Genomic DNA, 13,869 nt, shown 5'->3' on the forward strand with positions numbered 1-13,869 from the left:
TTATTAGTTTCCCCAAGGCTTGTGGTCCGAGGATCCATGCAAGACCTTGGCTCTGTCTAACACTTAGATAATTGCTGGAAGTTATTAGTTTCCCCAAGGCTTGTGGTCCGAGGATCCATGCAAGACCTTGGCTCTGTCTAACACTTAGATAATTGCTGGAAGTTATTAGTTTCCCCAAGGCTTGTGGTCCGAGGATCCATGCAAGACCTTGGTTTTGTCTAACACTTAGATAATTATTGGGAGTTATTAGTTTCCCCAAGGCTTGTGACCCAAGGATCCATGCAAGACCTTGGTTCTGTCTAACATTTAGTTAATTGATGGGAGTTATTTGTTTCCCAAGGCTTATGGTCCGAGGATCTATGCAAGACCTTTGTTCTGTCTAACACTTAGATAATTGCTAGGAGTTATTAGTTTCCCCAGGGCTTGTGGTCTGAGGATCCATGCAAGACTTTGGTTCTATCTAACACTTAGATAGTTGCTGGAAGTTATTAGTTTCTCCAAGGCTTGTGGTCCGAGGATCCATGCAAAACCTTGGTTCTGTCTAACACTTAAATAATTGCTGAATCATGGGACACGAAATTACAATAAGTCAGAGTGCAAACAAAATTGCTTTCATTAATAATAATACCTTCTTAGGTTATTTGCATTCCATGGGTGGAGTATAGCTTTTTCATCTAAGTCTTCCAAATAATATGCCCCTATTCCTACCACTGAAATGATGCGATATGGTCCTTCCCAGTAGGGCCCCAACTTTCCCCAGGCTGGATTCTTAGCACTACCCAAAACTTTTCTCAGCACTAATTCCCCTGCCACTAGTGGCTGTAGCTTTACATTGGCATCATACCCATGTTTGAGTTTTTAGTGGTAGTAGGCTAACTGGATCATTGCCTTCTTTCTTCTCTCTTCGATTAAATCTAAACCCTCTCTTAGCAGTTCGTCGTTGTTGCTCAGAGTAAAAGTGCTCGTCCTCAGCATTAGGAAGCAAGTTTCTACAGGGATGACAACTTTGGCCCCATAAGTCATGAAAAATGGGGTTTCTCCTATTGATCGACGTGGTGTAGTCCAATATGTCCACAGGACGTGTGGCAGTTCTTCCACCCATCTGCCCTTCGCATCATCCAATCTCTTTTTCAGTCCATTAATTATGACTTTCTTGACCGCTTCAGCCTGTCTATTTCCCTGGAGTTAGGCTGGAGTGAAATACCTGTTTGTAATTCCCAGGTCGCAGCAGTATCCCCTAAAGGCCTTATTGTCAAATTGAAGACCGTTGTCCAAGATGAGGGTATGAGGGACCCCAAATTGAGTAACAATGTTCTTCCAGATGAACTTCTTAGCATCCATGTCCGTAATGTTAGCTAGGGGCTCAGCTTCGACCTATTTGGTGAAATAGTCTGTGTCGACCAGAAGGTATCTCTCATTTCTTGCTGCTTTAGGAAAAGGGCCTACGATATCTAAGCCCCACTGAGCAAACGGCCATGGACTAGAGATAGGATTGAGGACCCCTCCTGGTTGGTGGATGTTCGGAGCAAACCTTTGGCACTGGTCACATTTCTTGACATACTCTTGGGCTTCCTTCCGCATTCCCAGCCACCAGTATTCTTGAGTGATGGCTCTGTGAGACAGAGATCTTCCTCCCGTCTGGCTCTCACAAATTCCTTCATGCAATTCCTCGAGCAGTAATTCTGATGCTTCAGGGTGTATGCATAGCAAATACGGCCTAGAATAGGAGCGCTTGTACAACTTGTGATCCTCAGACAGCCAGAAATGAGTAGCTTTTCTTAGTATTTTCTCTGCTTCTGATTTCTCTTCAAGTAGTGTATCATCCTTAAGGAAACTCACTATAGGGTCCATCCAGCTCGGACCCACCCTGACCTGATGGATCTGGACCATGTTAATCTTGATTCCACCTACCCTGCACAAGTCCTCAACAAGGATGGTCCGAGGTAAACCCTGGGTCGAGGAGGTGGCAAGAGTGGCCAATGAATCTACATGCATGTTTCCACTCCTAGAGACATGTGACAAGTCGAAGAATTCAAAATCTGATTGCAAGCGCTTGGCCTGACTCAGGTACTCCTGCATTCTCACATCTCTGGCATCTAACTCCCCTTTCACTTGGCCTACGACAAATCTCAAGTCTGGGAATACTTCTATTGCCTTTCTGCACATTTTCTGCACCATGGCCATTCCTTGTAGTAAAGCTTTGTATTCGGCTTCATTGTTTGTGGCCGAGAACCCTAGTCTCAATGATTTCTCTATGGTAATCTTTTAAGGAGATATTAGGACCAGCCTCACCCTGGCCCCCCTTTGGTTTGCTGCGCCATCAACATACACTTTCCAGTGTGGGGGGCCTTGTGTAAAGATTGTGCCAACCAATTTTCTATCCATGTTCTACTCCTCTGTTACCATTTCTATCAGGGGTTCGGCGAATTCGGCTATCAAATCAGCGAGGACCTGGCTTTTGACAGAGGTCCGAGGCATATATTTGATATTGAAAGCTCCTAGAATTGTGCTCCACATGGCAATTCTTCCCGTGTAATCGGCACTTCGGAGTACGGACTTAAGTGGAAGCTAAGTTAGAACAACAATTGTGTGCGCTTGGAAGTAATGAGGGAGCTTTCGTGTGGCATGCACTATTGCCAAAATCGCCTTCTTCAGTGGTAAATAATACACCTCGACCTCGTGTGATGATTTACTCACATAATAGACTGGCCGTTGGATGCCTCCATCAACTTGTATTAACACCAAGCTTATAGCATGGAGGGGTACCGCGATGTAGGCGAACAAAACCTTGTCAGCCTTAAGGCTGGACATGATGGTGGCCGGGATAGATATTCCTAAAGTTATTGGAAGGCTAAAACGCAGTCCTCAAACCACTCAAATCCTTTCCATTTGTTCACCAGGAGGTAAAATGGTTGGCACCTGTCTGCAGATTTGGAAATAAACCGATTCAAGGCTGTGATCATTCCATGAGTTTTTGGACTTCTTTGGGATTCTGAGGAGGTTGCAGATTGTGAATTGCTTTGATCTGATCTGGGCTCACCTCAATTCCCCTATAAGTCACCATATAACCCAAAAATTTGCCAGACTCGACACCAAATGAGCATTTAGAGGCATTGAGACGCAGTTTGTGTTTTCTTAAAATGTCAAAAATAACTCTGAGGTCTCCCACGTGCTCGAACGCTACTTTACTTTTTACCACCATGTCATCTATGTAGACCTTTATAGTCTTGCCCAGCTGTGACTCGAACATTTTAGTCATCATCCTTTGGTAGGTAGACCCCACATTCTTCAAACCAAAGAACATCATTTTGTAGTGGTAATTTCTAATAAGAGTCGCGAATGTAGTTTTCTCTTGATCACCCATGGCTAGCGTTATTTGATGATAGCCTTGAAAGGCATCTAGAAAGCTCATCTGAGGATGGCCTACAGTTGTGTCTACTAGCTAGTCTATTTGAGGCATGGGGAACAAGTCATTTGGACATGCATTTTTTAAGTCTGTAAAGTCTACATAAACTCACCACTTCCCACTCTTCTTCTTTACAACCACGGTGTTAGCCAACTACTCAAGGTAGAACACCTCCTTGATAACCCCTATTATTTGAGCTTTCTCACCTCAACCCTGACAGCATCGGCATGCTCCTTGGATGGGCGCCGAGGTGGTTGTTTTTTGGGAGTGGCTAACGGATTTACATTTTAGTGGTAACATATGAAACTCAGATCAATTCCTGGGGCATCGTAAGTGTCCCATGCGAACACGTTGACGTTTTTTCTGAGGAACGATATCAATCCTTCTTTTTCCCAAGGTGCCAGTTGAGATCCCACCTGAAAGAACCTCTCCGAGTCCTCGCCAATGGTCACTTTGTCTAAACCCTTGCATTTTGCCTCCTCGGCCAGTGCATTGATAGGCGACGTTGGGTTCTTTGATTGCTATGAGTTTTCTTCAACAAGGGTTGAGGACTCTGCTCTTGGCCGATGTGAGATAGCAGCCACCAGGCACTCTCTTACCATAGCCTGGCAACCTCGAATTTCTAGGACTCGGCCCTCGGAAGGGAACTTTAGCTTTTAATGCAGGGTGGAGGCAACGACTTTTAATGTGTGAAGCCAAGGTCTGGCCACGATGGCAGTGTAAGGAGAGTAAGTATCCACCACAATGAAGTCGACCTCCACTATCTTAGGGCCAGTTTGCACAGGTAGTCTAATTTGGCCCTTTGGCATGACAATCTTCCCATCAAAGCTCATCAAGGGGGAACTGTAGGGCATCAAATCTTTTGGTCCCAGCTTCAGCCCCTTATAGAGATCGGGGTACATGATCTCGGTCCCACTACCGTCATCTACCATTACCCTTTTCACATCATAGCCCCCAATCCGAAGAGTAATTACTAGCGCGTCGTCGTGGGGTTGGCTAGTTCCAATTTTGTCGTCCTCGGAGAAATTCAAGACCAGATGAGGATATATTTTGGATTTTTTCAGCTCTAGGCTAAAGTCATTGGTGGGCAGCCGAGCTACAAACATCACCCTGGAATGACATGAACCCGTCCTCCCCGGAACGGCAAAGATTACGTTGATTGTTCCTATAGGTGGTCTTAAGGACGTATCTCTTCGGGACTCTTGGTTTGCTTGGCCTTGGTGGTCACTGTAAGGATGTAAAAGGTTCCTTAGTTTTCCTTCTCAGACCAACTGATCTATGTGGCTCCAAAGGTTCCTACAGTCCTCTGTTGTGTGTTTATGGTCCTGGTGGTACTGACAATACAGGTTCGATTATGTTTCATTGAGTCTTCAGCCATCTTGTTAGGCCACTTGAAGAATGGCTCATTCTTTATTTTCTCCAAAACCTGATGTATTGGTTCTCTAAATATGGTGTTGACTATCCGCGCTTTGGCTGATCCAAATTACCCCGTGAAATCTCTCCTCGGACGGTCTTTACTGTATCGGTCCAACCTAAAATCCCTATTCTTTTGAGGGATAACCTTCTCCTTCCCTTTCCCTTGCAGCTGGTCTTCTTCCACTCTTTTGTATTTGTCAATCTGGTCCATAAGCTGACGTACACTAATGACAGGCTTGCCAGTCAAGGATTTTCTCAAGTCGTGCTCGGTTGGGAGACGGCTTTTGAAAGTGCTGATGGCGATGTCATCAAAGTTGCCGTCCATCTTATTATACATTTCCCAATATCTGTCCAAGTATACCTTTAGAGTTTCTCCCTCATGCATGGATAATGAAAATAATGAACTCAGAGGCTGTGGGATCCTGCTATTCGTAATGAAGCAAGAGCCAAATGCTTGGGTGAGCTGCTTATAGGAATCTATGGAGTTCGTTTTCAAGCCGTTGAACCATCTTATCATCACAGGTCCTAGGTTGGATGGGAAAACCTTGCACATTAAAACTTCGTTCTTGGATTGGACAGCCATTCTTTGATTAAACTGGCTCACATGCTCCACGGGGTCCGTTCGACCATTATAAATGGTGAATGTAGGCTGATGGAAACGCCGAGGTAACCTAGCCCCTTCTATCTTGTGTGTGAAGGGTGACTTAGAGATCTGATCCAGAGTCTTGCTCATGGCATCATTACCCAGGCCCCTGCAAGACGGGCCCTTGTGTTTTCGTCTATGGTGGTGTTCGTTTTCATAAGAGAAGGTCTCGCTCGGGGGAGTGCTTTATCTTTGCCTGTAACTGCTATCCCCCTCATCATTAAAGGATATGTCAGAACTAGGAGGAGATCACCTACGTTGTGCATGGCGCAGTCTCCTTTTTAAATCATTTATCTCCTGCTGCATGGCTTGATTATTGTTTAATCTCTGGGACACGAGACTACCCACTTGGGAGTAGCTTCTGTTCGTCTGGGTGGTATGCACACTCCCCTCTCGATTTCTTTCATTCTCATGATTTTGTTCATGTTTAAGGCCAGGAAGATTACCCTGCAGCTGGGATCCTATGGGCTCTATCCGTTGGGGGCCTACTTGGCGTGGGTTAACCTGGTGTGGACCTGAGCCTACCATGTCTAACTGTTGCACTCACGAATGCACAAATTCTTTCCCACAGATGGCGCCAATTGTGGGGGCCGGATTTGAGCACTTAGCCCTAGGGGTAAATGTACTCAAGCCCAACAAGTCCAATACAATAAATTTATAGAGAGTGGGTAGAAGAATTGGGTTTTAAAGAGTGTAACAACAACTGAAGATGATTTAAGGAATGAATAAGTAAAACAAGTATGAATTTAAGCCAGTAATTCAGTCCTCGGCACTAGTCCGAGGGGTTTCTATTTATTATTTCTTGATTGATGTGACAATGGTTACAAAACTAACTCAGGTTGCTACAACGTTTCTTTCATTAAAATTCCGATCCCCCTTTTTTCCAGAGCTCCTTCCTCCTTATATACTACTTTCCTCCCTCATCTCCACTATACACATGCATGTCAAATCTACTATTGTTGATCTTTGTCACATTAACCTTCCTTCCAAAGCTCTTAGGTAGTAGCTGTAAGTCTAAAAAACCACTACTCAGGTATCACTTCCACATTTAATGCAGCCAAAGTATTAGTTGTGGAGCATTTAATGTGGAGGCTGTGACTCTTCCTAGAGTTGCTCTGCTACCATGCTCCATAGTGCTTGTTTGTTATACTTATATTCTTCCCTGGGGTACTTTGGAAGGTTATTTTTGTTGGTAAGTCTCTTTATATTGTCCTTGGCCATGTTAGCCAAGGACAGAATTGTCCTCGGCATAGTTTCTTAGGCTGCCATGATTTCCATTGCCTTCCTTACATGCGACTATGGGCCTCATCATGGGCTTCAGGCCCAGTATAGAAGGTGGACACATATTTTTGGGCTTTATGACCCCATAATATCTTAATTTTAATTTAAAATGCTTTCATTCTATTGTCTTCAGGGTTCTATTATTGTGTTGTCACCAAACAAATGAATAATAATAAGCATTAGCTGCATTACATTACAGCATTCTGTATTCCTTGTAATATCTATTCATATTCTTTTGTGATTATCATTACAGTTTACCAAACGTGCCTTAAAGACCCATTTGGTACACTAAATGTGGATTACAACAGGAATTGTAATATTTATTACAGAAAATAAAAAAGTTTTTTTTTAGCCAAAATAAATTAATGGATTATTTAATGAGACTAATTAATAGTGTACATTTAATGATATTTTATTAGGAATTTATGGATAACATTTGTCCATTACAGTTTACCAAACATGTTCTAATATACTTCCAAATAAAAAAACTTTCCATATCCATGTAACAATTATGGAAATAAAAAATCATCAAAAATAACTTATCTCTCTCAAATGTTATAACTCACAACCAAGCTAATAAATATGTTTAGTTATTCCATTACAACACATTTTATTTCCAGTAATAAAGATTACTATTCCTATTGTAAGAAAGTTTAACCAAAAATAGAAAAAAAAATTATCCAAAAAAGAAAAATAAATGGAATATTTGATGAGACTAATAATGTACATTTAATGATATTTTTTTAAGGAATTTATGGATAACATTTGTTAATAATACATAGAAACCATATAGTAAGCAATAAGGTTGAGATGGACAAATCAAACTATGCCAATTGGAATCAATTGTCTAAATCATTATCAATAAATACAAAATTTAACCCCATGTCAAGCCATGGTAGCTCCAGCAATAATACATGGTAGAATCTTATCTTAGGCTTTGTACATCATGTTAATATGTCCAAAATTACACATAATGATGAATCCGAATTTTAGAGATATATTAAGGGCACGTTTGGTAAACTGTAACGATAATTACATAGGCATAGGAATAAGTATTACAAGGAATACAAGATGTTGTAATGTAATACTTATTACTATTTATTTGGTGACAACACAATAATAAAATCCTGAACACAATGGAATAAAAGCATTTTAAATTAAACTTAAGATATATTTTAGAAAATATCTTACTCATATAATTATATTTCCTAAAAAATAATATTTTTTGAATTTGAAAGAGAGAATAGTTAATTTTTTATGATTTTTTATTTTCATAGGAATTATATTAATTTTAGAAATTAATACATTTACTAAGGAAAAGTTATTACAACCCTTTTAGAGATGAATAGTTATTCCTTATTTTAAAGAATAATTATTCATAAGGAATGACTATTTATTGTAATAAAAATATAACCAAACTATTGAATTGTTAAACCATAGGAATAACTATTACATTAAGTACCTATTATAGTTTACCAAACATACCTAAGTGAAATTTATTTTGCAAATTGAAGGGCCCAACCATGTGTACATTTTTAGCAAATCCATCTATAAATACTTTCATGAACACGACCATGAAATCCTTATAGAGTGGAAGAAGAAGAGGAAGGGACAAAGAAGATGAAGCAATTGAGTGTAGCTTTCTTTGTTCTTCTTTTGATTCAAAACTATGGGATTTTGCCACATGCAGACCCAAATGATGGGTTTGTAACAACCAAAGGAATGCAGCTTATGTTGAATGGGAGACCCTATCATGCAAATGGGTTTAATGCCTACTGGATGGTGTACGTGGCCTTTGACCCATCTCAGAGAGACAAAGTTTCAACTGCCTTCCAAGATGCTAAAGAGAATGGCCTTACAATTGCAAGAACTTGGGCGTTTAGTGATGGAGGAGTTAGACCCCTACAGTCCTCTCCCGGCTCCTACAATGAGCAAATGTTCCAGGTTAATTAGTTTTTATTTTTCTTTTGGTTCATTTAATCCAAAAACTAATTATCACTATAAGAAAAATGTTTACAATGAATTTTTTTTTTTTACAATAATATCAGAGTTTATTGTAATAGTTGATGCGACGTGTTGCAATAAAATATGAGATAATAGATTTGTGCAATAAAAAATTTTGTTACAATAAATTTCAAATATTTTAATGACAACTTCGATGCTATAATATACAACTTGAAATATCTTGTAACAATATACTATTACTTTATGAATTTTATTACAAATTTACAATAAATTGCAAATAATTGACAAAAAGAATTCGAATCAAATTATTGCTACAATATATTCGTTGTAATAAATAATTATTTTATGTTTTTCATTGTAATAGATAGTAAAATAATTGATATCAGGTTATTGAATGATATCTTCGTTCTAACTTCATGTTTGTCATTACAATAAATTATAAAATAGTTTATATAAAGTTATTACAATGATAACTTCGTTGTCTTTTCTTTTTTTTCTTTTTTTTTTGGCAGTAGACTGCAAAATTTTGTATCAAATTTTTGCAACGATTTCTTCATTTTAAGTTATTTCAACAAATTTTTCCAATGCAATAAGGTATTAAAATATATATTGTAATTGAAAATTAGAAGTTATTGTAACTAATTATTGTTGATGTAACAACTTACCATTTTTAAGTTACAATTGCAACAATTTTTTATTTGTAGATGCAATATTGTATTTAATACTATTATACTTTTTTTTTTTAGAATAAAAAAAAAAAGAGGTCTTTATGGTCATATTATACCCCCGAGCAGGGAGCCAATGGCCTCGGTTGAGGTAGCCCGATCTCGGGGGCCCTTCTGTATCACTGTGTGGGAGTCACCTCACATTTGTGAGTACACCTCACTCCTAAGTTTACCCACCAACAAAAACATGTGGGTAGCGGGACTCGAACCTAGGTGTGTTGCACGAAGTGTTCGAGCCTTACCCACTTAGCCAAGCCCCCCGTTGGCATTTAATACTATTATACTAATTTTTTGTATTAGTACTTAATGCAATAGATTTATTCTGGTGTAGTGTATTAATAAGAAAAATTATTATTATTTTCTTTTGAACTTTTTTTATTATTGAAAATTACACCCCACATTTTACACTTACCAGTTACCGCCCCTAAACTTTCAAAATGCATAATTACCACCTAAACTATAACTCGTGTTTCACTTTGTACCATATCATCAATTGGATGATTAACTTGGACAAAAAACATGTCACATGTGACTTAAATGATCTCTAAATACGTGGTATCACATGAAAAGACTAATTTACCCCTCTTCAATTCCTAAAATGAAAACTGTTTAACAAATTTAATCCTTGTGATGCTAAGTAACATTTGTTTCAAGGGATTGAAAATGGGCAATTTCATCTTTTCATGTGATGCCATGTATGTAGTTGTCACTGAGTTGTAGGTGACATTTTTTTTTTCTTCCTATTCAAGTTAACGGCCCCATTGATGGTAGAGTATAAAGTGAAATACAAGTTACATTTTGAAAGTTTAATGTGATAAGTGCAACTGAGGGTATAGTTTAGGACAGTTACATGTAATTATCCCTTTAATGTTTTTTTTAGACATTTCTTTTTCTTGTTTTGTAGGGGTTGGATTTTGTCATATCTGAAGCTAAAAAATATGGGATTAAGTTAGTGTTGAGTTTGGTTAATAACTATGCGGACTTTGGAGGAAAGAAACAGTATGTGGACTGGGCAAGGGGTCAGGGCCAATCTGTAACATCTGATGATGATTTCTTCACCAATTCTGTTGTGAAGGGATACTACAAGAATAATATCAAGGTAGATTACACTACAAACTCTCTCTTTTGAGCTAGCTGTATATTAAATGTCATATTATAAACTTGCTCTTCGATTTTTTTTTTTTTTTTTTGGCTAAGTAATTGGATGGTTGGGTCAACCATAAATAGGAAGTTGAAATTAGTGGTATATGAATGATGAATCGTGAAGCATTAGCTGTATTATTTCCTCTATCGTTTTTTTGGTAATTTCATAAGAGTTTGCATTAATTTGCTAGTAGTTTGGCAAATTGTGGTAGACCACTTTTAACTACTTTGGACCAAAGGAAATAGAAGTTGCCCTGAAAATTGCTTCTTTGTAAATTCAAGAATTTGGTAATTTTATTTTGGGAAAGGCGGCTTTACACATTTTATGACATAGGTAAAACTAGTATTTTCCTTGTTCTATGTAATTTAACTATTTTATTGTTTTGTGTAACAGACTGTTCTTACAAGACGTAATAGCCTGACTGGAATTGCTTACAAAGATGATCCAACCATAATGGCCTGGGAGCTTATCAATGAGCCAAGGTGCCCTTCGGATATATCAGGAAAGACCATTCAGGTTAGCACACCAGACTCTTTTGCATTTTTGCTACTTAAAATCTAAGGAGTACTTCTTCTTTTTTTTTTTAAGGGAACATTTTTCTTTTCCATTTATGCACAAGATTTCTATATTGTACATTTTTTTTTCACTAGAATTTGGACAGGTTGATAGTATAACTTTTAGAATCAGAAAAGAAGAAACAGTGACTAAGACTTTGTACTTGCATTAGCATCAACTAAGAAACAATTAGTTTCATCAATGCATTTTTAAAAAAATAAAGGTTATATCCAATATAATTAACTCCAATTTTTGTAGGGTCCAACAGAAGTGAATAAGTGATTAGTAAATAAGTTTTTTTTTTTTTTTTTTTTTTTTTTTTTGGTCTTGGACTTGAACCATGACTTATCATTTTGAATGGAAGGCATTTGTCATGGCACAAAGGCCTGCTAAGCTGACCTCTTTAGTCTTCACTAATGCCTTAAGCATAAGGAAATGTGAAACATGGCTATTATTATGTCATGCATATAATACCAGTCACACACTAGCCAATAGAGTCAAACAAGAAAAAGATATCAAATTGCAATGGGCAAAAGAAAGCATACATACATATATATATATATATATAAATATATATCTGTGTGTGTGTGTGTGGTTTTAACGTTTTACTATAATGCATTTCTCTGACAGGCTTGGATTACAGAGATGGCACCCTACCTGAAATCCATAGATGGAAAACACTTGCTAGAAGTTGGTCTGGAAGGGTTTTATGGAGCATCAAAGCAACGATCGAATCCTAATAAGATACAAGTAGGGACAGACTTCATCACAAATAATCAAATCCCTAGCATTGACTTTGCCACAGTTCACGCATACCCTGATCAATGGTATGGATCCAAGTTTCTGCTTAAAAGTTAAAACTAACAATTAACTAGCAACCATTTCCTTAAAGAGGTTTTTTTTGTTTGATGAGCAGGTTGCCTGGCTCAAGTGATGAAAGCCAACTCTCATTTTTGACCAGTTGGGTTAATGATCATATTCAAGATGCACAGAATATCATTCACAAGCCAGTTCTCTTTACTGAGTTTGGAAAATCTTTGAAGTCATCTGGTATTGCACAAAGGGACCAGCTTTTCAAAACAATTTACTCAACAATCTATTTATCTGCTAGTTGTGGAGGTGCAGCCGTTGGCGGCTTGTTCTGGCAACTTCTAGCTGCAGGAATGGACGCTACCCGAGATGGGTATGAAGTAATCATCAGTGAGAATTCCTCAACAACTATTTTGATTGCTCAAGAGTCTCAAAAGCTTAGTAAGATTTGATAGTTGTGTGCTAGGCTGAGAAACATTGAGAAGTGGAAGAAAGCAAGGACAATAAGAATGAAAATTGAGCAACAATTATAAGAGTAGTTACAGATTACCAGCATTATAAGTTATGTACTGGAAATGTATGACTTTTAAGAGGTGAATTATCTGTTAAGTGTCTAATATTTTTAGCTTTTCGTGGAGTCATGGGCTTCCAGTAAAAATAAATAGAAGACATACTTTTAGTCCTTCAACAATGGGGTAATTTCAAATTCTTCCCTATTCATTTAATTGTGTCAATTTCATCTCTCAACTTTTAATTATGTCATTTAATTTTCAAAAAATCAAGCCGATTTTATTTTTAATAAAATCCACTTATAAGAATAAAATTGGCATAATTTTGAAAAAAAAAAAATGAGGGAAACATAATTTTGAAAATTGATGGGTGACATTGACTTCATTTTGTAAATTAAAGGATGAAATTAACACATTTAATTTTGAGGGATCTCATATTGAAAGTTGAAGGATGAACTAAATACAATTAAATGTATAAAGATAAATTTGAAATTATAACAAATGTGCAGACTAAAATTATATAGGCAAAATTGAAAGTGTGACTAATGTACAGAGACTAAGATTGCAGTTTGAACTAAATTGAATCAAGCAACAATTCTTTTTATTCAGGAACTAGGAGACCTTCCTACAGATATCTAAGGAACTAGTGATTTACATATATAGTGGCATTCCTGCTAGCGTTTATTATTGCATGCAATTTAAAACCAAAAACTAGCTGGCTAATGCTTGCAACACTGGCTTAATCTGGACATGAAGTCTTTGCAAGTGTGAAAGATCTAAATAACCGTTCCATCTTTAATTGTTGCATTCTTCAGTATTACCACAATCCCTGAATGAATGTAAAATCCTTCGTTTGGCCTTTCTACTTCCTCAACACCCTGAGAAGTCAAAAAAATTTCCTTAAGCAGAGTGTAAATGAATAGTAATATGCCATTCTTCAATAACTTGGATAAGCTTGAAGTGCAAAGCAATTCAAAATTTAAAGAGTGCGGAAAGCCATTCTTACATCACCATTTGCGATGACCACATCTCTTCCAATCCTCGCATTCTTATCAATTATGCAATTCCTTCAAGATAGTAGACATTAGAAATTAGTTAATAGACCAAGGCATTTCATTATGAACTTCTAAGACAGCATTCAGTTATGAAACTTTTTTTTTTTTGTTGAGACAGTTATGAAGTGAAACATTAATCACTTCTCATTATTCCCTATCATGCAATTTCAGATTCCGTTTGGTAGTAGTCTGCACCCATCATCATAGGGAGATATTAAGTGGAATTAATTGTGCACATTGAGGGGCATATCTACCTTTTTGAACAAAGTCCTGTTGGGGGTGATTTTTGGGGTGGGAGGAGAGAAAGTGGAGAGAACAATATTCCTTTGGGTGTCATTGGGGTGATTTTTAGGGAAAAAT

The 13,869-nt window shown here is 37.7% G+C and overlaps 3 protein-coding genes across 3 annotated transcripts; 1 reads left to right on the forward strand and 2 right to left on the reverse strand.

Annotated features, from left to right (window-relative positions):
- Window positions 1–4,062: 4,062 nt before the first annotated feature.
- LOC112022294 (uncharacterized) lies at window positions 4,063–4,512 on the reverse strand. The gene has a single exon (XM_024054861.2). It carries the CDS (start codon window positions 4,510–4,512, stop codon window positions 4,063–4,065), a length of 450 nt encoding a protein of 149 aa, XP_023910629.1.
- A 377-nt stretch (window positions 4,513–4,889) lies between these two features.
- On the reverse strand, window positions 4,890–5,405 carry LOC112022295 (uncharacterized). Its single transcript, XM_024054862.2, has one exon. The coding sequence runs from the start codon at window positions 5,403–5,405 to the stop codon at window positions 4,890–4,892; it is 516 nt and encodes a 171-aa protein (XP_023910630.2).
- Window positions 5,406–8,366: 2,961 nt separating this feature from the next.
- On the forward strand, window positions 8,367–12,582 carry LOC112022305 (mannan endo-1,4-beta-mannosidase 7). The gene is made up of 5 exons (XM_024054870.2): window positions 8,367–8,690; window positions 10,341–10,535; window positions 10,974–11,096; window positions 11,766–11,962; window positions 12,052–12,582. The coding sequence occupies exons 1-5, from the start codon at window positions 8,367–8,369 to the stop codon at window positions 12,395–12,397; spliced, it is 1,185 nt and encodes a 394-aa protein (XP_023910638.1). The 3' UTR covers window positions 12,398–12,582.
- The last annotated feature ends 1,287 nt before the right edge of the window (window positions 12,583–13,869 follow it).

This window comes from Quercus suber, unplaced genomic scaffold, assembly GCF_002906115.3.
Source record: "Quercus suber isolate HL8 unplaced genomic scaffold, Cork oak 2.0 scaffold_738, whole genome shotgun sequence".
NCBI classification, from domain to species: Eukaryota; Viridiplantae; Streptophyta; class Magnoliopsida; order Fagales; family Fagaceae; genus Quercus; species Quercus suber.

Bases quoted from the DNA above. Each gene is read 5' to 3' on its own strand.
- LOC112022294 (XM_024054861.2), bottom strand. From the start codon at position 4,512: ATGTTTGTAGCTCGGCTGCCCACCAATGACTTTAGCCTAGAGCTGAAA.
- LOC112022295 (XM_024054862.2), bottom strand. From the start codon at position 5,405: ATGGCTGTCCAATCCAAGAACGAAGTTTTAATGTGCAAGGTTTTCCCA.
- LOC112022305 (XM_024054870.2), top strand. From the start codon at position 8,367: ATGAAGCAATTGAGTGTAGCTTTCTTTGTTCTTCTTTTGATTCAAAAC. The intron at 11,097-11,765 runs GTTAGCACACCA...TTTCTCTGACAG, and splicing joins TATCAGGAAAGACCATTCAG to GCTTGGATTACAGAGATGGC. The intron at 11,963-12,051 runs GTATGGATCCAA...TTTGATGAGCAG, and splicing joins CACGCATACCCTGATCAATG to GTTGCCTGGCTCAAGTGATG.